This window comes from Mirounga leonina, unplaced genomic scaffold (assembly GCF_011800145.1).
Source record: "Mirounga leonina isolate KUSES-001 unplaced genomic scaffold, KU_Mleo_1.0 Mir_173, whole genome shotgun sequence".
NCBI classification, from domain to species: Eukaryota; Metazoa; Chordata; class Mammalia; order Carnivora; family Phocidae; genus Mirounga; species Mirounga leonina.
This window is the reverse complement of record NW_023270447.1, coordinates 3,623,746-3,645,152: the sequence shown is the minus strand read 5'-3', so window position 1 is coordinate 3,645,152 and position 21,407 is coordinate 3,623,746. Positions and strand designations below refer to the sequence as shown.

General features: G+C 40.3%; 3 protein-coding genes and 1 pseudogene across 11 annotated transcripts in view; 1 reads left to right on the top strand and 3 right to left on the bottom strand.

The window, feature by feature from the left end:
• Positions 1–124: 124 nt before the first annotated feature.
• Positions 125–1,108, bottom strand: LOC118020164 (programmed cell death protein 5-like). Its single transcript, XM_035020133.1, has one exon. It carries the CDS (start codon positions 774–776, stop codon positions 297–299), a length of 480 nt encoding a protein of 159 aa, XP_034876024.1. The 5' UTR covers positions 777–1,108; the 3' UTR covers positions 125–296.
• Positions 1,109–3,775: 2,667 nt separating this feature from the next.
• On the bottom strand, positions 3,776–4,868 carry LOC118020387 (annotated as a pseudogene).
• Positions 4,869–5,997: 1,129 nt separating this feature from the next.
• Positions 5,998–7,846, top strand: LOC118020163 (forkhead box protein H1-like). Its single transcript, XM_035020132.1, is given in 3 exon segments — positions 5,998–6,437; positions 6,439–7,118; positions 7,121–7,846. Coding segments are annotated over 3 exon segments (1,068 nt in total). The 5' UTR covers positions 5,998–6,417; the 3' UTR covers positions 7,489–7,846.
• Positions 7,847–8,467: 621 nt separating this feature from the next.
• WDR47 (WD repeat domain 47) overlaps positions 8,468–21,407 on the bottom strand; it is a 56,837-nt gene continuing 43,897 nt past the window's right edge. For 6 of the 9 annotated variants that reach the window (XM_035017865.1, XM_035017868.1, XM_035017871.1 and 3 more), the window contains 5 exons: positions 19,655–19,824; positions 18,109–18,285; positions 17,075–17,206; positions 13,080–13,298; positions 8,468–9,817 (listed from right to left, as the gene is read on the bottom strand). In XM_035017865.1, coding sequence (XP_034873756.1) covers positions 9,675–9,817; positions 13,080–13,298; positions 17,075–17,206; positions 18,109–18,285; positions 19,655–19,824 — 841 coding nt within the window. In that variant the 3' untranslated portion in view covers positions 8,468–9,674. The remainder of the gene's footprint in view (positions 9,818–13,079; positions 13,299–17,074; positions 17,207–18,108; positions 18,286–19,654; positions 19,825–21,407) is intronic. The other 3 variants (XM_035017869.1, XM_035017873.1, XM_035017874.1) reach the window with 1 other exon arrangement.

Here is a 21,407-nt window from a genome sequence, read left to right as displayed (position 1 = left end):
ATTTTTTTAAAGATTTATTTATTTGAGAGAGAGAATGAGATAGAGAGAGCATGAGGGGTGAGGGTCAGAGGGAGAAGCAGACTCGAGCCTGATGCGGGACTCGATCCCGGGACTCCAGGATCATGACCCGAGCCGAAGGCAGTCGCCCAACCATCCGAGCCACCCAGGCGCCCCACAAGTTTATTTTTTTAAAAGACCTATCGACAACAAAGTAAACAATCAGATCTTCACTTCTACCCAGTATTATCTGTCCTAGAACTGTTCCATTAAGTTCCAGTCTCTAAACATCTTAAATGTCAATAATCGTCCTCTTCATCAGAGTCCATGACTTTTCTTCCGTTGAATTTAACTGTGGTTTTCTTTTCTGTTTGTTGGCTTACTTTTTCAAGGATTTCTATTAAACCTTGTTCTGATACCTTCCCACTTAGTTGTCCATATCTTGCCATCCGTATGAGGTAATTCTCTACTGCTTTCGTTTTTTCGGGCTTTACAAGGGCTACGTTACTTAAACGGGCCCGGGCTGACTGATCCAGGACTTGGGCTACGATACTGCCGCTCATTTCAGCTTCCCTGTGCTTTGCTTCCCGTCGTGCTGCATCGCCAGGATCCCCATGCTTCGCCTGCAGTTCGGCCAGCCTCTCTTTCCTCCGAGCCCCGAGCTCCTCCTCCGCCCTGGTGCGGCAGTGCGGGGTCGAGCCGCCGCGACCACCCTCCGAGGGCTCTCCCGCAGCGCCCTGGCGCGCGCACGACCCTCCCCACGCGCCCACCTTAACCATTTTTAAGTATACAGTTCAGGGCCATCCACAGCATATTGTGCCACCATCACCGCCATCCAGCTCCAGAACTCCTTCATCCTGCAAAACTGAAACTCTACCCATGTAAACAACAAGTCATCGTTCCCGCCCTCCGCCCTTCCCTGGCCCCTGGCAACCACCGTTCTATTTTGTATCTCGATGAATTTGACCACACGAGGTACTTAAGCATTTGTCTTTTTGTGGCTGGCTTATTTCACTGGGTGTAATGTTTCTCAAGTCTCATCCCTGTTGTAACTTGTCAAAATTTCTTTCCCTTTTAAAGGCTGAATAATATTTCATTGTATTGTGTACCACGGTTTGTTTATCCATTGATCTGTTGATGGACTTCTCACCTTTTGGCTATTGTAATGTTGCTATGAACGTGAGTGTGCAAATGTCTCTTCAAGCTCTGCTTTCAGTTTTTTGGGGTATGTATCCAGAAGTGGGATTGCTGGGTCATATGGTACTTATATTTTTAATTTTTTGAAAACCACCATACTGTTTTCTACAGTGGCTGAACCATTTTTTTATATGATTAGCAACAGTTTAATGAAGCCGTAGCATTTACAGGATTCTCAAATGGAAACAATATAAAGCCTGTTATAAAAATTAGTAAAAGATGCAAGGTAGAACACCTTTTAATACTGATACAATGGCAATAGCAGCTTTACAAGTATTTATAGGATTTCTATAGCATTTCTTTATTCTATAGCATTTTTTATGAACCATTATTCCACAAGAATGATCAAATCATCACATCATTTAAATTGAGACGTACAAGATGGTTTATTAATATTACAAACATTATAAGTGCCCCATAAAATATTGTTACAGATACTCAAATGTTTTATTCTCAGTGACCATTCCCTTTATTCTTGCATAATATAAATGTAGCTAGCAGGTTTTTAAAAAAAAACAAACAAACTAGAATCATGTTTCTTAACTTCATTATCTGTTTAATTTTCATTCATAAATGTGTTGTAAACATAAATGTGGGTCTCATAAGAACAAAACATCATTCCCAGGTCTGTTTTTCAGTCTGGTGACTTCCCACAATACTCTATTTGGCATCTCAAAGCAGTATTTCTGCATTTCTTGACATCTCAAAGCAAAATAGGTATTTCTGAGAAGTTACTAAAATATCTTTTTTAGCCTATGCTAACCAGGGGATATTTCAAGGATATCATCTATGTAGCTGCTTCCTATCAGGCTCAGAAGTTCAGTCAAGATCAAAACCCCTTGTTTCCTATCCATGAGGCTCTGCTATCCTTATTCTTGGAATTGCAGTGGAGGTTATCAGCTTCAAAGCTAATCCTGTGCCTTCAGTCACATTCACCCTAATGACAGGTCCCCTTCCTTCGTGATACTTAATACATTAGTAATGGTGATCTTGGCTGAAGCTATAGTATGTTCACGGCTAAGTACATATATCTGACAAACGGGGGGGGGGTTCCCCAAAATACTTGGCAATTTTGTAGGAGTCTGACTTATATAGGGTTGCCAAATAAAACACAGAATGCCCAGTTAAACTTGAATTTCAGATAAACACTGAATATTTTTTTTAGTATAACTATGTCCATGCAACATTTGGGACATAATTATACGAAAAGAAACCATTCATTGTTTAATGGGACATATTTATACTTAAAAGTTATTTGTTATTTATCTGAAATACAAATTTGATTGAGTGTCATGTATTTATAATTGCTAAATCTGGCAACCCTGGACCGGCAGGGAATAACCTGCGTTTTTGCACACAGGTGTGCATTATTCCTGTTATTGACTCAACAGGCTATTGAGGACAGGGAATTAGGTCTCACAGTGAACCTGCTATGGACTTCAGAGAATCCTTCAGGGCCTTGTGGAAAATAAAAGGTTCATGCTGAGGTCCTCGTGAAACTTACATTTAGCTGGATGAATGTGGACAACAGATATCAAAGTAAGGAATATCTCAGACTTCAGTGAGCCAGATATAATCACCTACCTAAGATGTTAGAAATGATACATTCTAGGGGCACCTGGGTGGCTCAGTCGTTAAGCATCTGCCTTCGGTTCAGGTCATGATCTCGGGGTCCTGGGATCGAGTCCCACATCGGGCTCCCTGCTCAGCAGGGAGTCTGCTTCTCCCTCTGACCCTCCCCCCTCTCATGCTCTCTCTATCTCAGTCTCTCTCTCAAATAAATAAATAAAATCTTTAAAAAAATAAATAAATAAAAAATAAAATAAAAAAGATTTTTTTTATTTATTTGACACAGAGAGAGAGAGAGTGAGAGCACAAGCAGGGGGAGAAGCAGGCTTCCCCACTGAGCACGGAGCCCGACGTGGGGCTTGATCCCAGGACTCTAGGATCATGACCTGAGCCAAAGGCAGATGCTTAAGCGACTGAGCCACCCAGCCGCCCCAAAATACTTTTCTTTTTAATTACCCAAGAATATTCAAGATGAATGGGCACCAGGTTCTTTTCATTTTTTTTTTTTAAGATTTATTTATTTATTTTTAGAGAGAGCGAGAAAGCATGGGGAGTAGCAGGAGAGAATCTTTCAAGCAGACTCTCTGCTGAGCAAGGGGCCTGAACCAGTGCTCGATCCCACAACCCATGAGATCATGACCTGAGCCGAAACCAAGAGTCAGACACTTAACCAACTGAGCCACCCAGGCGCCCCACCAGGTTATTTTCTTAATGTCATAACTATACCTGTTGAGTAAAAATTAGCTCTCTAATTAAATTTGAACAACCTCTCCAACCTAAATTGGGTAATTCCAGGATAAATATCACTTTGGGGATTGCATTTTTTCATCTGTTCTCTTACTGATCCTGCAAACTAAAAAATGTCCAAATACCCCTTAATATCACAGTATGAGTGGGTTCTAAACATACTTTAATTCTTCAAATGGAATTATATATAATTATTTATACAAACCCTACTACATTAAAGATTGGGATGATTTTATCTGAGTATTTTGTGGACCATCACATGCAGTCAGGCAGGGTTGGCGTCGGTTTTGTTCAACAAAGCTGCAGTGGCAGTCTGAGTTGGACTTCTAGGCTGACCGTGCTGAAACTTTCTCCTCAAGGCCCAGGTCATTACTGGAGTCAGCCTAGCTCCTGTTTCCATATTTTCTTTATTGGTAAGTGCGGTTCCACCTGTGCTCCTCTCTACATTGACTTTTCTAAGTAGTTCCCGCAGACCTATCTGGCTTTTTACCAGGAGTAATTAAGACATGCGTAAGTTGAGCTGGTAACACTTTGAAGGTGAGTTTCAGGATACTACACTGCAGGTCAGAGACCGTAACTAGTGAATTCTGTGCCTCTGGTGATGATATAAATTTCTTCATCAAAGCCATGTGTTCTTTCATTTCAGTGAGATCTTTAACTGTTGTCTGCGTGGGTCCATCTCTTAATGATCCAGCCTGAAGCGCCTTAGTACAATCAGAATTTCTGAGCAGCCAAGGTGCCGTGGGTGATGGAAGTACCAGCAGAGAGGAGGCGGAGGGAGTAGAGGCAGAGATGGATGAGGAGGAAGATGGGTGGCTGGCTGTGGCAGTATGGGAGGAAGTACAGCTTGGGATTCTCCAGGGATGGTTAGAACATAGGCAGGCACATTGCTAATCGACCACTTGTGTGACACATTTGACCACAGCTTGGACAAGGACGAGTTTTCCAAGATGGTCTTCAGTGCCTCCTAGAGTTTGCAGAATTCACTTTCCAAAATGCAAAACTGTTGTTTTAGACTGTGAAGTTCTTGGTGGCAATAATGGTATGGAGAGATGATGTCTTTCAAGACTTCCTAAACTCTGGGCCATGCAGTTCTGGCACCAGCTGTATACAGACCACACTCTCTGTGTCCTCAGTTTTACTGTATCTTTGATATTGGGAGATGTGAAGTTCCAGTTTGATCTCAGCCAGCTTCTGCTAAGGGGTGTTGTCTGTGGAAGGAATAACCACTCTTTCTGGTGACGGTGGCAGAGGAGGAGGTGTAATGAGCTTGAACTGAAGTGGGAGGCTTCTCTTTTTTTGAATAATCTTTTCACTTCGGCTTTTAGCTTTTTTCTTCATTGTTTGAACTTGGGCATTATTTCAGTCTAAGAGCCTGGGGATTAGATGGAGTTAGGGTAGTGGCCTCTCCCTTGCCATTGTGGCTACACCATTTTACATTGCCATCAGTAGTACACAAGAGTTTCAATTTCTCCACATCCTTGCCACTACATATTATCTTGTGTTTTTGATAATGGCCACCCTAATGGGTATGATGTGGTATCTCATTGTGGTTTTCATTTTCATTTCCCTAATGATGAGTAGTGTTAAGCATCTTTTCATGTGCTTATTGGTCATTTGTCTATCTTCTTTGGAGAATGTCTATTCAAATACTTTGCCCATTTTTTAATCTGGTTGGTTTTTTTGGTTGTTTTTGTGCTGTAGTTCTTATATATTCTGGATATTAATCCTTTATCCCATATATGATTTGCAAATATTTTCTCCCATTTTGTGGGTTGTATTTTCTCTCTGTTGATTATGTCATTTGGCTTATTACAATTAAAAAAAAAATTTTAAATAAAATTTAAATCAGACACCTGACACTTCTGTGGGGAGGAGCTAAGAATTTCTGCACCCCCTCATCCCTATTCTCCTTCCCCATACCCCCACTGAGAAGGGTTCAGAGAATGTAGATACTTCAGTTCTCTTACTTTCTCTTCCACATGAACCTCCAAGAATCTATTCACCTCCATGGAGAAGACAGTGTGGAAGCATGGGAAAAAGAACATATGCAACCGGATATTTATTACAATAAGTAATATAATTTCTAGTGCTTATTATTATCTCATGCACTGCAAAATGAATTCCATACCCCATATATAGGAGGATCTTAAAGTTCTCTCCTTGAAGGTAGAATAATTTTATGAACTTTTTTTTTTTACCATGAAGTTGAGCTGGTCTGTATCAAGAAATGCTTTTTCCCTAGTTTTAAACTTAACACTAATTGCCTGCTGTAATATCTGCAATGTATGAAATTAAGCATGAAAGTAAACTGAAGAGGAGACCGTGGCATACTTTTAGCAGAATTCCCCTCTGCAAAGGTAGGAAAACTGTGTATCTACTGAATATACACAACTACAACTAATGAGATTTCTTTTTTTTTTTTAAGATTTTATTTATTTATTTGACAGAGAGAGACAGTGAGAGAGGGAACACAAGCAGGGGGAGTGGGAGAGGGAGAAGCCGGCTTCCCACCAAGCAGGGAGCCCCATGTGGGGCTTGATCCCAGGACCCTGGCATCATGACCTGAGCAGAAGGCAGGCGCTTAATGACTGAGCCACCCAGGCGCCCCGGGGAATGATTTCATTTCTTTCTAAAGCACTCAGTTCAACATCTTTGTTGTCTAATTTACAATTTATATATTTTGCTGGACTTTTATTAATCAACTTTCACAATATATCCAGGATGGAAAGTTCTTTAGATCTTGAGTAAGACAGACAGGGGACACATAAAAGTCAGGCAGTTGCCCAAGTGTTAAAAAGTAAGTTTGTAGAGGGCCTCAGGCCCCCAGCCTTACCTCACCACAGTGCCCCATTGCCTTGCCTCCACGGGGCCAGGCCCCTGCCCACGGTGCCTGCCTCCCCCTGCATGGGACCCTGCAGCAACCCACCCTGGGTCGGAGTCGTCCTCCCAGCCCCCCAGGAGGAGGAAGAAGAGATACCTGCGGCATGACAAGCCCCCCTACACCTACTTGGCCATGATTGCCTTGGTGATCCAGGCCGCACCCTCTCGCAGGCTGAAGCTGGCCCGGATCATCCGTCAGGTCCAGGCCCCATTCCCCTTCTTCAAGGAAGACAACGAGGGCTGGAAGGATTCCATCCGCCACAACCTCTCCTCCAACCGATGCTTCCGCAAGGTGTCTAAAGATCCAGCGAAGCCCCAGGCCAAGGGCAACTTCTGGGCAGTCGACGTGAGCCTGATCCCGGCCAAGACGCTGCGGCTGCAGAACACGGCCCTGTGCCGGCGCTGGCAGAGCGGGGGCGTGCGCGGAGACTTCGCCAAGGACCTGGGTCCCTACGTGTTGCACGGCTGGCCCTACCGGCCGCCCAGTCCCCAGCCGCCACCCAGTGAGGGCTTCAGCATAGAGTCTTTGTTAGGGGACCCCAGGGAGGGGGCACCACGAAGCAGCCCAGGTCCGGCAGGCTCTGGGCACATTGGGGAGAAGGTGATGCCCACTCCACCCCTGCCCTCTGAGAGGCCTCTGTGGCCCCTCTGCCCCCTTCCCGGGCCCAGGAGAGCAGATGCGGAGACTTCCCAGGGCGGAACCAGCAGGCCCTCGCCCCTCTCCCCAGGCACAGAGCCTGGCCCCTCCACTTACTGCAGGGTCCTCCAGATCCTGGGGGACTGTCCAGTGGGAGTCACAGGGCCTCACTTTGGGGGCAGCTGCCCACCTCTTACTTGCCCATCTACACTCCCAATGTGGTAATGCCCTTAGCTCCACTACCACCCACATCCTGTCCCCAGTGCCCACCTTCAACCAGCTCAGCCTACTGGGGGGTGGCCCCTGAAACTCATGGCCCCCCAGGGCTGCTCCGGGATCTAGATGCCCTCTTCCAGGGGGTGCCACCCAACAAGAGCATCTATGATGTGTGGGTTAGCCACTCCCGAGATCCAGCTGCCTCCACCCCAGGCTGGCTACACTCCTGCTACAGCCTGTGAAGCTCCCAGGGCAGGGGAGCTTTCCCCTCCTATCCCTTCCTGCCACCACTGGCTTGTTGGGGAACCAAGGCCAAGAGGTCCAAGAGGTGTCTGTGGCCACGGCAGCCTTGAAACACCAGGCACCAGCGGTGCTGAGAATCCACGATGTTTATTGGACTACCCCACAAAGGGCTGTGGTCTAGCTCGGCACCACCCTGGCCCTGATGGTCAGTCATGCTTCTCCTACCCCCAGAGGCAAGACTGGAAAGAGTGGGAACTTTCCTTGCAGCAGGCCCTTCCTGATTCCACTTCCTCTTGTTGGTTTATCCTTCTTTCCACCCATCCATCCATCACCATGTGTCACTTCCCCTCCCCGGCTCCAGGGTGGAGGAGGGAGAACCTAAATGGTGGCTCCAGCCTGAAGTCCTGTCCTCCCTCATCTGCGTGGGAATGAGGTAGCAGCACCTTTTTGGGGAAAGGAAATAAAAATTCTGCTTGGTTTTGGTGATGGTAGTGGGGAAGATAACAGTAAAGAGTAGACCAAAAAAAAAAAGTTAGTAGAAGAACTTTATTTAAGTAATCTCTACACCCAACATGGGGCTCGAACTCACAACCCGGAGATCAAGAGTCACACACTCCACCAACTGAGCTAGGAAGGCACCCCACTAGAAGAACTTTAGAAAGAAATTTAACAAATTGATTGGGGGTGGGGCGCCTCGGTGGCTCAGCCGGTTAGGAGTCTGTCTTCGGCTCGGGTCATGATCCCAGGGTCCTAGGATCGTGTCCCACATTGGGCTCCTTGCTCAGCAGGAAGCCTGCTTCTCCCTCTGCCTGCCACTCTCCCTCCTTGTGCTCTCTTTCTCTCTCTCTGACAAATAAATAAATAAAATCTTAAAAAAAAAATTGATTGTGGGGTTCACCCACTGGACCACACCACCTCCAAGTAAGCTGGAAAAAGTAACACTCTAAATTGAAAGTCACAGACACTGAGGAACAGGAATATTTTTAGGTGTCAAGAGGTCTTTATTGAAATAATAGCACAGTTACACTTCTAATATCCTTTCCACTTGTATACAATAGATTAAAAATGCTTGCTACATACAGTGCACAGACAGTTCAATAATTAGAACTCAACCGCATTTGAAATAAATAAAATAGCCTATTTAATAATTTAAAGTAAAATTACTGTACAATACGAAAATAAAGATACATAAATGTTAGGATCTACAATGCCATAGAAATAAAATCATTATTCTGAATTACACAAAACAGTGCAAGAAACAAATCCAAATAAGCTTTTGGAGTGCAAAGTTTAAATTTTTCCATTTTAAATTATCATGCAGACATAGCATTTCAAATCATGCTATAGTCTATGGCAAAGTTTTTAATTTTAAGAGGAAAAACACGAGCCAGTAAATTTACTGTACCATCAAGTGTTGCATCATGTAACGCTGCCGCTCTGCTTCTACAGTACAGTTTAGAAGGGAGGTATCCTGTTGCATTCAAAAAATTGAAATTAACAAGTTTCTGAAGCAAACATATTTACCTTTTAAGCCTGAAACAAAATAATGTGACATAATAGTAATTATATCCCTGGGTTTAAGAAAAAAGAAAAGGCCAATACCACATCATGAACTAAGAAGCAGTTTTCCATCCATCTTTAAACTCCATAATGATCCTTAGTGAAAATAACCATGTAACTTTTGAGAGACATATAAAATTCTGACCTCTAGCTGACAAGTGATATAATATCATGGGAGTGTGAGAAAAGTAATTTCTGAACACGTATGTTTAATCTGTGTAGAACTTGGCTGCATTACAGGAATAATATGCTTATAGTTCAATTTCAATGTGTATATAAAACTGTTATTTAGGCAAAGACCAAGGAATGCATTTAATACTAAACCGTAAACACATCGTCCACCTTGACTTGGAGTGCACACTGACAACATAAGAGCTCTTCTGCAGACTTTGGCAACAAGACTACATATAGCAGGTCACAGCAGCACGAGCTCACATGGAAGACTGAAAGCACTGCAGAATAACACCACCCAACGGTTCCTATCAAAGGGATACATGGTAATAAGGGGCCTCCTCGTGCTAAGCCACTTTTCCGATCAGTCTATGTTCTTCAAATTTGTAATTTTCACAACTCAGTAGTCTGAAGTCTCTGTGCTTTCACTGCATAGACTGACACTGGGTGTACTCTATCCATTGTAAGTCCAGAGAGTTACAGTTCTGTCTGCAGAGGACGACAGGAAGGAAAGGTCCTGGGTGTGCCATCTGCACTGAATCACTTTGTCCTTGTGCTCCCCCACCACCATGATAGGAAGCTGTTTAGTGAGATCCCCTAAATGGAAAAGAGAGACACTGATTTACAATACAAAATAAGTATACGTATAGATTTCACAGACTTCCTGGTAACTTGAAGGCATTATAGTATACAAAGTCCTAAACTAAATAAGTACATTTAAAGGTTTAAACAGGGATAAGTCCTTGAATACCTATGTTAAGTAGTATTCGGTAAAATATACACAGCAACATTGGACATAGCTGCCATTCTCTCCTTTAAACTCTCTCAACTTGACTTCTCCCTGACTTTGGTGCCACTACACCTCGGTCTCCTTTGCTGGTTTGCTGCTCCTTTCCCAGGAGGCAGCCTTCAGATTTCCTGTTCCCTTTACACCCACTTCCTATGAAACTTCATCTAGTACCACGGTACCACGGCCATTTGTGTACTTATGACTCACACATTTCACCTCCAACCTTGACTTCTCACCTGAGCTCCAGACTAGTATCCAAACAGCTATTTGACATCTCACTTGATTGCCTGATAGTCATCTTAATTTGTTTAAACCGAACTCTTCCTTTTCTTGCCCAAACCTGTTCCTCCTCCTACCAATTAATGGCACCATCTGGTTGCTCATGCCAAAAGCCTAGGAATCAGCATTCCTCTCACTCCCTAAATTTAATCTAAACAAATTAAAATTATATCCTAAATTCAGTCACTCCTTATCACCTCCACCTCTACCACCCTAGTCCAAGCTACCATCATCCCTCACCTGAACTATTCCAATAGCCTGATAGTTACACTTATATTTACACTTATAATCCATTCTCCCTACATAACTCAAAACTATCTTTTAAACAGATATCAACAGATATCAGATCACTCCCTGTTTTTAATATTCCAAAGGATTCCCATTATGCTTTTTAAAAATGTCTATAAAACCCTGCCTCTGATTTATTCTTGTCTCTCCCTCCCCTAGTTCTCTAAGTCCCAGACACATTGGCTTCTTGCAGTGTCATGAACATGCTGAATTCACTCCTACCTCAGCACGTCCTGGCCTGGCTTGTGCCTTATCATTCAAGTCTCTGTGCAAATGTCACTTCCCTAAAGAGACCTACTCGAGCCTACCTAAAATAGCCTTCTCCATCCACACACTCTCTCCCACCTCGCTAAGTTTTTAATAGCACTTACCAATACCTGAAATTACATCATTTATTGTTTACTTTTTATTTACCTCCAAAATGTAAGCTCCATCAAGGAGGAAGTTACCTGTCTTACTCATCTGTCTGTCCCTAGTTGATAGAAAATAAATATTTGCTTACTAAGTATTTAAAAATAAAACTAGATGCTGAAGACATAATTACACCAATTATACACTAAGTATCTTAAAGTAGAAGCTAATAGGAGTACATAATGCATATTTTATTTTTTTAAAGATTTTATTTATTTATTTGACAGAGAGAGAGAACACAAGCAGGGGAATGAGAGAGGGAGAAGCAGGCCTCCCGCGGAGCAGGGAGCCCGATGCGGGACTCGATCCCAGGACCCCGGGACCATGACCTGAGCCGAAGGCAGTTGCTTAACGACTGAGCCACCCAGGCGCCCCCATAATGCATATTTTAACATCTACCATCCCTGAACTCAAAATGATTTAGTGTAATAAATGCTGATTCTTTCAAATGTTTTAAAATTACTTAATAAGACTATTCACACTTGATTTGTTTAATAATTTGCTATAATTCACATCAATACAGTACCAGTAATTTGTTCAGTAAATAGTATAAAACTAAAATTTGAAAAATGTTAAAGTTGATTACACCAGATTAACAACAACAAAAAGATCCAAATAGCCATAAAAATCCAAGAGAGCACAGGCAGTAATTTCTCTGACATTGGGGGTAGCAATAGTTTTCCAGGTATGTCTTCTAAGGCAAAGGAAACAAAAACAAAAATAAACTACTGGGACTACATCAAAATAAAAAGCTTCTGCACAGCAAAGGAAACAATCAACAAAACAAAAAGACAACCTATGGAACGGGAGAAGATATTTGCAAGTGACATATCTGATAAAGGGTTAATATCTAAAATACATAAAGAGGGGCGCCTGAGTGGCTCAGTCGTTAAGCGTCTGCCTTCGGCTCAGGTCATGATCCCAGGGTCCTGGGATCGAGCCCCACATCGGGCTCCCTGCTCTGCGGGAAGCCTGCTTCTCCCTCTCCCACTCCCCCTGCTTGTGTTCCCTCTCTCGCTGTGTCTCTCTCTGTCAAATAAATAAATAAAATCTTTTAAAAAAATAAAATAAAATAAACAAAAAAATAAAATACATAAAGAACTTACACAACTGAACACCAAAAAACCAAACAATCCAATTAAAAATGGGCAGATGACATGAACAGACATGCCTCCAACAGACACATGAAAAGATGCTCAACATCATTAACCATCAGAGAAATGCAAATCAGAACCACAATGAGGCATCACCTCACATCTGTCAGAATGGTAAATAAAAAACACAAGAAACAACAGGTGTTGGTAAGGATTTGGAGAAAAAGGAAAGGAACCCTTGTGCACTGTTGGTGGGAATGCAAACTGGTACAGCCACTGTGGAAAACAGTATGGAGGTTCCTCAAAAAATTAAGAATAGGATTACCATATGATCCAGTAATTCCATTACTGGGTATTTACCCAAAGAATACAAAAACACTAATCCAAAAAGATATATGCACCCTTATGTTTATTTTAGCATTATTTACAATAGCCATGATATGGAAGCAACCCAAATATCCATCAATAGATGAATATATAAATAAGATGTAGTATACACACCATACACACAAACAATGGAATATTAACACATATACACAATGGAATATTACTCAGCCTTAAAAAAGAATGAAATCTTGCCATTTGCAACAACATGGACGAATGGTATAATGCTAAGTGAAATAAATCAGTGACAGAAGGACAAGTACCATATGATTTCACTTGTATGTGGAATTTAAGAAACAAAGAAAAAGAGACCAAAAAAACCAGACTCTATAACTATAGAGAACACACAGATGGTTACCAGAGGGGAGGTGGGGCGGGGGGGATGGGTGAAATAGGTGAAGGAGATTCAGAATACAATTATCTTGATGAGCACCAGGTGATATATAGAATTGTTGAATCACTATATTGTATACCTGAAACTAATATAACACTGTACATTAAATATACTGGAATTTTAAAAATAAATTTAAAAAAAGTTATATATGGATTAAAAGAGAGATCCCAAATAGAATAGGAAAGACTACAAACAAGGGAAGAGGTCAATCTCCCTCACCTTGTAGGTCTGTCACCTTTATTTTCATATCATAGGATCCTGTTAGCAAGTAGTGAGCTCCAGGAGAGAATCGAACAGAGCGAACATCACTGGAATGAGGGTGATAACTTTGTACCATTCTTCCTCCTCTTATGTCATACAACATGCAGCTAGAATCTTCTTGTCCTGTGGCTAAGAGACGGCCACTGGGATCTACAGCCACAGATGCCACTGCACTACCTGTACAGAAGAAAGAATAAAAGTTTCATATGGAAAAATCAATACAGCTAAACTACAACAGCTAACTATGTTCACTGAAGCAAACACTAAAAATTTAATGTAGCTTATCAAAACTGTTAAGGAAAAATTCAAATTAACATTCAACCAATAAACACTTGCATCCTTTTTAGAGACAAAGTATGAGAAATGAGAAAGTCTGTTTTTTTGTCACTTGGGGGGAACCCCCTGGGACACCATTACTTATGGTGCAATAGATGAGCCACTTTTCCTAAGGCAGTGCTATCAGTGCGGGCTAAGTGTCCAGAATAGTCCCATCACAAGCTTAGAGTCTAGTTAGGGGAACAAGAAATTAAACAAGAAAATAGGTTTTGGGACACAGTGTAGGAAATGTCTCTAAGCAATACAGCAATAACTGCCAGGAGAAACTAGATGAAAATAAGCACTGAGTCCACATTTTGCAGCCCTAAATCTAGACTGTGCATTTTCATTGGGGGCAATAATGCCCACCCAGGGGGTGCAAAATGGTTCTCAGGAGATGAAAAAATCTTAAATAGTTTGTAGCCCTCCAAAGCTTAACCCCACCCAATAAAATCTATTCCTAGTATTTAATGTCTCTGGTTAGGAAAAAATTTAATTTAGTTTTTCTCCTTGCATGTGGGGGGGGGGAGCAATAATGAAAATAAAATAAAATGAAATGAAAATAAAATAAAATAAAATAAAAATTAACCTAGGAGCAATCAGAAGGCACTGAAGTACTGCAAGGTATGATGGGCTCTGGCTGTTGTGTGGACCATGGACTGAAGGGGGCAAAAGTGGGAATGTAGTGTACAGAAAGGAAGCTCTTGCAGTGGTTAAGCTGAGAGATGGTGGTGTTTTATCCCAGAGTGGTGGCAATAAAAATGGAAAGTAGTAGAGGGATTTAAGATAAATTTTGGAGGCTAAAACAACACAATTTGCTTATGGATTGGTTATTGGAGGAAAGGAGAGAAAGAAGGATCCAGGGAGACTGTTTTAGGCACGAACAATGGGTGGTAGCACCACTTAGGTGACGCGGTCTGAGTTTTGTTTGAGAAGTCATGATTCAACGGTTTAAGACATGTTAAGTTTGACATAGCCTCTAAGATATTCAAAAGGACACGTCAAGTAGGTGGATTAGAAATATGAGGCTGGCATGTAGAAGAGGTTTGGGCTAGAGATAAAAATTTAAGATCTGTCAGCACAGGAATTACACTTAAAGCTGGAGGAATAGAATGTACTCATGTAGAAAGGAAGGAGACAAGGACACACAGGCAATCAGACAACAAAAAGAAATAAAAGGCATCCAAATCGGTAAGGAAGACGTAAAACTTTCACTATTTGTAGATGACCTATACGTGTGTGTGTATATATATATACATATAAAGAGAGAGAGAAAAAACCTGAAAGACTCTGAAAAACTGCTAGAATAAACGGATTTAGTAAAGTCATAGGATACAATATCAATGTACAGAAATCTGTTGCATTTTATACACCAATAATGAAGCAGAGGAAAGAGAAATTAAGAAAACAATCCCACTTACAACTGCACCAAAAATAGTAAGATACCTAGGAATAAATCTAACCAAAGAGGTGAAAGAGGTCTGCTCTGAAAACTATAAAACACTGATGAAAGAAACTGAAGACGACACAAAGAAATGGAAAGACATTCCATGCTCATGGATTGGAAGAATATTGTTAAAATGCCTACACTACCCAGAGCAATCTACACATTTAATGCAATCACCATCAAAATACCAATAGCATTTTTCACAGAACTAAAACAAACAATTCTAAAATTTGTATGGAACCAAAAAAGATCCCAAATAGCCAAAGCAATCTTGAAAAGTAAAGCTGGAGGCATCACAATTCTGGACTTCAGATTATATTACAAAGCTGTCGTCATCAAAACATTATGGTACTGGCATAAAAATAGGCACATAGATCAATAGAACAGAAAAGAAAACCCAGAAATGAACCCACAACTATATGGTCAATTAATCTTTGACATAGCAGGAAAGAATATCCAATGGGAAAAAGAGAGTCTCCTCAACAAATGGTGTTGGGAAAACTGGACAGCCACCTGCAGAAGAATGAAATTGGATCAGATTTTTATACCATACACAAAAATAAATTCAAAATCGATTAAAGACCTAAATGTGAGACCTGAAACCATAAAAATACTAGAAGAAAACACAGGCAGTAACTTCTCTGACATTGGCCAAAGCAGCTTTTTTCTAGATATGTCTCCTGAAGCAAGGGAAGCAAAAGCAAAAATAAACTACTGGGACTACATCAAAATAAAAAGCATCTGTACAGGAAAGAAAACAATCAACAGAACTAAAAGGCAACCCACAGGATGGGAGAAGACATTTGCAAATGACATTATCTGATAAAGGGTTAGCATCCAAAATCTATAAAGCACTTATTCAGCTCAACACCAAAAAACCAAATAATCCAATTAAAAATGGGCAGAGACATGAACAGACATTTCTCCAAATAAGTCATACAGATGGCCAACAGACACACAAAAAGATGTTCATCATCAATTACCATCAGGGAAATGTAAATAATGAGATATCACCTCGCACCTTTCAGAATGGCTAAAAGCAACAACACAAGAAACAACAGTATAAAGGTTCCTCAAAAAGTTAAAGAAAGATAAACCTACCCTACAATGCAGCAATTGCATTACTAGGTATTTATCCAAAGAATGCAAAAACAATCAAAGGGATACATTCATATAAGATGATACATTTATAGCAGTATTATTTACAATAGCCAAATTATGGAAGTATCCATTGGACTTCCAATTATGGAAGGTGTCCATCAACTGATGAATGGATAAAGAAAATGTGTGTGTGTATATATATATAATACATGTGTATTAAATATATATATATGCACACACACATTTTCTTTATCCATTCATCAATGGAGATACACACACACACACACACACACAGGCAGAAAAGGGAGTCTAAAATAAAATAAATGGCAGGATACTGAAACACTCTTAAATACCAGTGTTTTAAAAAGGTGATACAACACAAAGAGCAGTATCCTCAGTTTACATGGAAAAATTCAAGGTATATTGTTAAGTTTAAAATGTGAGGCATGTATTATATGCTACCATTTCTGTGTGCATGTATACATATGTTTAAAGAAGACAGAAGATTATGATATATACAAACTTGTTTATATACTTACAGATTATGTATAGAGGAATAAATAAGAAACTGGTCCGTTAGGGAGACACCAAGGAATAGGAGTAGGAAGAAAATGATTTTGTTTAATTTCAATTTCTGCACTATGTATTTAAAAAAAAAAAAGACTTTTTTTTTAAAGGTCTGAGTTCTAAAATAGCCCTGCTAACATGTTGTGATGAGCACTGGGTATTATAGGCAATTAATGAATCATTGAACACTACATCAAAAACTAATGATGTACTATATGTTGGTTAACTGAACATAATAATAAAAAAAAGGAAAAAAACAAAATAGCCCTGTTAACATAGTAATTAGGGCATGACACTTTATCTCCCTGGGCTTCAGTCTCCTGAGCTGAATTTTATTTATACAAAGAGAGTAACAGATGGAAGTATTCTGAAAGAACTTAAGGTAATCAATGAAATACCAAGTATTTACTTTACTATTTGTTCCTGTTTTTTTAACATATGTGTTGCAGGGGAGAGGAAGTAGATAAGTGCATTTTACAAAGTTTCTTTCTCATATAAATTCATTTAAATTCCAAAAACCTACCAGTCCCATGGAATGTTGTGCCAACAACACGAACACAGCTTGGTACCCGAAGATCCCAAAACCTAACAGTCTTATCTTGGGAACCAGATGCAATCATCCAGCCACTCCAGGTATAAAGTGCTAAAATATGGCCTATAAAAGATCATATACTCAGTTACTACTGTGAAACAAACAGTACTTTTCCTTAACACATTCAAAGGTAGGTACTCCTCATTATTGGGCATGTGTTGATCTAGTTAATCAAATACACTGACTGGTAGAGATTTTCCACATGTATCAAATATATTGGCAATTTTACTTATTTTATTTTTAAGATTTTATTTATTTCTTTGTGAGAGAGGGAGCACACAGGGAGAGTGAGAGAGAGCAGCACACTCCCCTCCCCACTGAGCAGAGAGCCTGATGCGGGGCTCGATCCCAGGACCCTGAGATCATGACCTGAGCTGAAGGCAGACACTTAACCGACTGAGCCACCCAGGCACCCCATATTGGCAATTTTTAAAAAATTAAATTCAGTAAAATCCACAACATGAAAACCATACTAAAGAATCTGTTTTGTGATTCAGTAGTTCAGGATATCATAATTAGTACTGAAAAAATATTATCATTTTAAATTATAGCAAATTATGGCAAAGCACAGGCTTGTGTGGTTATTAGAACACTGGCTTTGCAAGAGACAGACCTGAGGTCATATCTCAGTTCTGCTATGTTTAGTTGTAAGATACTGGTCAGGTCTTGCCTTTTCAAGTTTTATTTCATGTGTAAGAAAGAGCTAAAACTTCGTGACTTATAAGGTTGTTGTGAGGATTAAATTAAGGAATTATCTGTATAAGCAAAGGATTTAGCACACCAGGGAAATGTTATTTATCATTACTGTGTTGTTATCCAAAGTTCCCAATTTAAATTTTTAAAATAAAAATTTCCTGTCTTGAAGAAGTCCCTTTTGATAAAATATACCACATTAATGAAAATGCAGACGGAGAAAAAGCACAGCTTGAACAAAATGAAAAGTAGCATCTAAGACTATTGCATACCGGTATGTCCACTCAGAGCATGCAGGCCCTGTCCTCTTTGACAATCAGTTGTATAAATGTTACAGTCCCCTGCTCCAGCACTTATCAAAATAGCTCCACCACTTTCTGGGCCTTCCATAAATGCCAAGTCTCTAATTGTCCCATCATGCATACTAAATTCCAGATCCGGTCCTGAAACAACAATAAGAATTTAAAAAAAAAGATGCTGCTCAACTTACTGTGATAATTTGAGATTGCTAAACTGTCTCAAAACTAAGCAAGAATAATGGTAGAGAGGTGTGGTTTATATTTTCATTTAGGGATTAATACTATAATCAATTTCACTTTACTGAGCAAAGAACTTTAAGGTTTTTTTTATTTTTTAAGATTTTTTATTTATTCACTTGAGAGAGACAGAGAGAGCAAGCGAGAGCATGAGCTGGGGGGAGAAGCAGGCTCCCAGCTGAGCAGGGAGCCTGACTTGGGACTCGATCCCAAGACTTCGGGGTCATGACCTGAGCCGAAGATAGACACTTAACCAACTGAGCCACCCAGGCACCCCAGCAAAGAACTTTAAGAAATCAAAATACTGATTCAGTTATCATCATACCTAAAACAGAGCTATACATAGTTATCTTCTAATGAAATGAAAGAGAAGACAGGTACACTCTGTAACATATTCATTAATGCACTGTTAGTAAACTACTAACAATAATTTTTTTAAGATATTATTTATTTATTTTATTTGAGAGAGAGAGAGCGAGCGAGCACAAGCAGGTGGAGTGGCAGAGGAAGAGGAAGAAGCAGACTCCCCACTGAGCAGGGAACCCGATGCGGGGCTCGATCTCAGGACCCTGAGATCATGACCTGAGCCAAAGGCCGAGGCTTAACCAACTGAGCCACCCAGGTGTCCCTGATAACAACAGTTTTCTAATTATTAGACAACAACTATAAGAACTTACTAAAGAAGAATCATGCCTTATGAAGGCAACTAAGCAATTATAATATTAAAAAAAAACTCTCCTTAAGGCTATATTCTTAGATTATATTGAAAATAATACAGAGAGGGCGCCTGGGTGGCTCAGTTGGTTGGGCAACTGCCTTCGGCTCAGGTCATGATCCTGGAGTCCCAGGATTGAGTCCCGCATCGGGCTCCCTGCTCGGCAGGGAGCCTGCTTCTCCCTCTGACCCTCCCCCCTCTCATGTGCTCTCTCTCATTCTCTCTCTCTCAAATAAATAAAATCTTTAAAAAAAAAAGAAAATAATACAGAGATATATCAAAGATACAACACAGGGAAAACATTAAGAATACATTGGTAAGGGCGCCTGGGTGGCTCAGTTGGTTAAGCGACTGCCTTCGGCTCAGGTCATGATCCTGGAGTCCCAGGATGGAGTCCCGCATCCGGCTCCCTGCTCAGCGGGGAGTCTGCTTCTCCCTCTGACCCTCCCCCCTCTCATGCTCTCTATCATTCTCTCTCTCTCTCTCAATAAATAAAGAAATAAAAATCTTTAAAAAAAAAAAAAAAGAATACACTGGTAAGCTACTGCTTACATACTTGGGACCTACCTGTTGCATTACAAGTCTCTGCATTGAAGGGCAAAACTTTGACATATTTGTCATTTGATCCTGTTGCTAATAACTGCCCACAAGGACTCCAGGCCACACAGTAAATGGATCCTTTATGATGTTTATTCCTTTTAAAACGTACCACTGGCTGCTTAGGGATGTCATGTGCACTAAAAAGAAAAATTACAGAAAGACATTTCAATTTCTTGCTTGCTAAAGTTAATGAAGTTCTATATTATATTTTTGAGGGAGGGAGCAAAAAAGTATCAGACAACATGTCAATAACAATTTTCAAAATCTTGGAAGAAATAAATTTAAAGCATATTTAAAATCCAAAAGTAAAACTATGAACTATTATTAGACTAACCTAACTCCTATTTCAGACCACATAGGAAATAAGATTATTTTTTAAAAAGTCTCCATTTCACATATTTTTCGTGGATTTTAACTCAGAAACACAGAAGAATGAAAAAAGAGTTACTAATGCTTCCAAATTCAGAAAGTTCAAAAAACATTAAACATATAATATGAGCAATTGATTGGGGCTGAGGGAAGGCAAGGGATCCATAAAAAATAAAAGCAAGAACTCTTTCTGGAGTTTCAAATCTGGCAAGGGTTGATGTCATGACTATCCACACACAGTAAGGCAGGTATAAGTGTTCTGGTCCAGTACAAAGTACTAGGTCTTAAAGGACAGGAAGAATTTTTACAGAAAAAGATGATGGCAGGAGAATAGCTCCAGTGAAGGTAAAATATTGTAGGGAAAGTGCCAGCTAAATGTGCAGTATGGGAAACAGTCTGTGGGGCGAGCAGGGAGAAGGCCAAGGCGTTCTGGAGACTGAGCGGGATGGACACTGTAGTAGGTGAGGAGCTGCAGGCATGGCTGTGGAATGTCCTGAATAACCATGCTCCTCAAGGGTGTGGCTTTTAATGGGAGTCAGACATTGGTTTAGTGGAGTAAAAGCACCTTACCTGCACTTTAAAACACAGACTAATATTAGGATACTAAAGAAATTATTAGATATGATAACATCAAATCTATGTAAGAAAATGTACATGTTTTTGGAGATTCATCCTAAAGGGTGAAGTGACATATCTAGGATTTTACCTTAAAATACCTTAGCAAACAAACAAAAAGGATGAAGCAAATGGGACAAAAATCTTGACAATTACTTCATTTCACTGTACTAATCTCTACTTTTGTATATGTTTGAAGTTTCATAATTAAAAACAGAAAAATAAGACTGATAAATAGCCAATACCTAGAAGGTGCTTAATACTGATCTAGAAAATAGATCAGATCAAAAGATTCTTTTTAGTTGCATATCTAATTCATGACCTAATCAAAACATTTTATGACAAAAATTTCTAAAATTAGTCAATGGGGGGCGCCTGGGTGGCTCAGTCGTTAAGCATCTGCCTTCGGCTCAGGTCATGATCTCAGGGTCCTGGGATCGAGCCCCGCATTGGGCTCCCTGCTCAGTGGGAAGCCTGCTTCTCCCTCTCCCACTCCCCCTGCTTGTGTTCTCTCTCTCGCTATGTCTCTCTCTGTCAAATAAATAAATAAAAATCTTAAAAATAAATAAATAAATAAAATTAGTCAATGATTCTTATATTTCTTAAGCATTGAAAATAAAAATTTTACCCATCTGTAAATGATCTACCTCACTGAGCTTCAGGGAGGTTGAAATTAAATCCTTGTTAAGAATAAATAAATAAATAAATAAATAAATAAATAAATAAATAAATAAAT

What these genes read in the sequence shown, in the direction of transcription:
- LOC118020164 (XM_035020133.1), bottom strand. Translation starts at nt 776, where the DNA reads ATGGTTAAGGTGGGCGCGTGGGGAGGGTCGTGCGCGCGCCAGGGCGCT.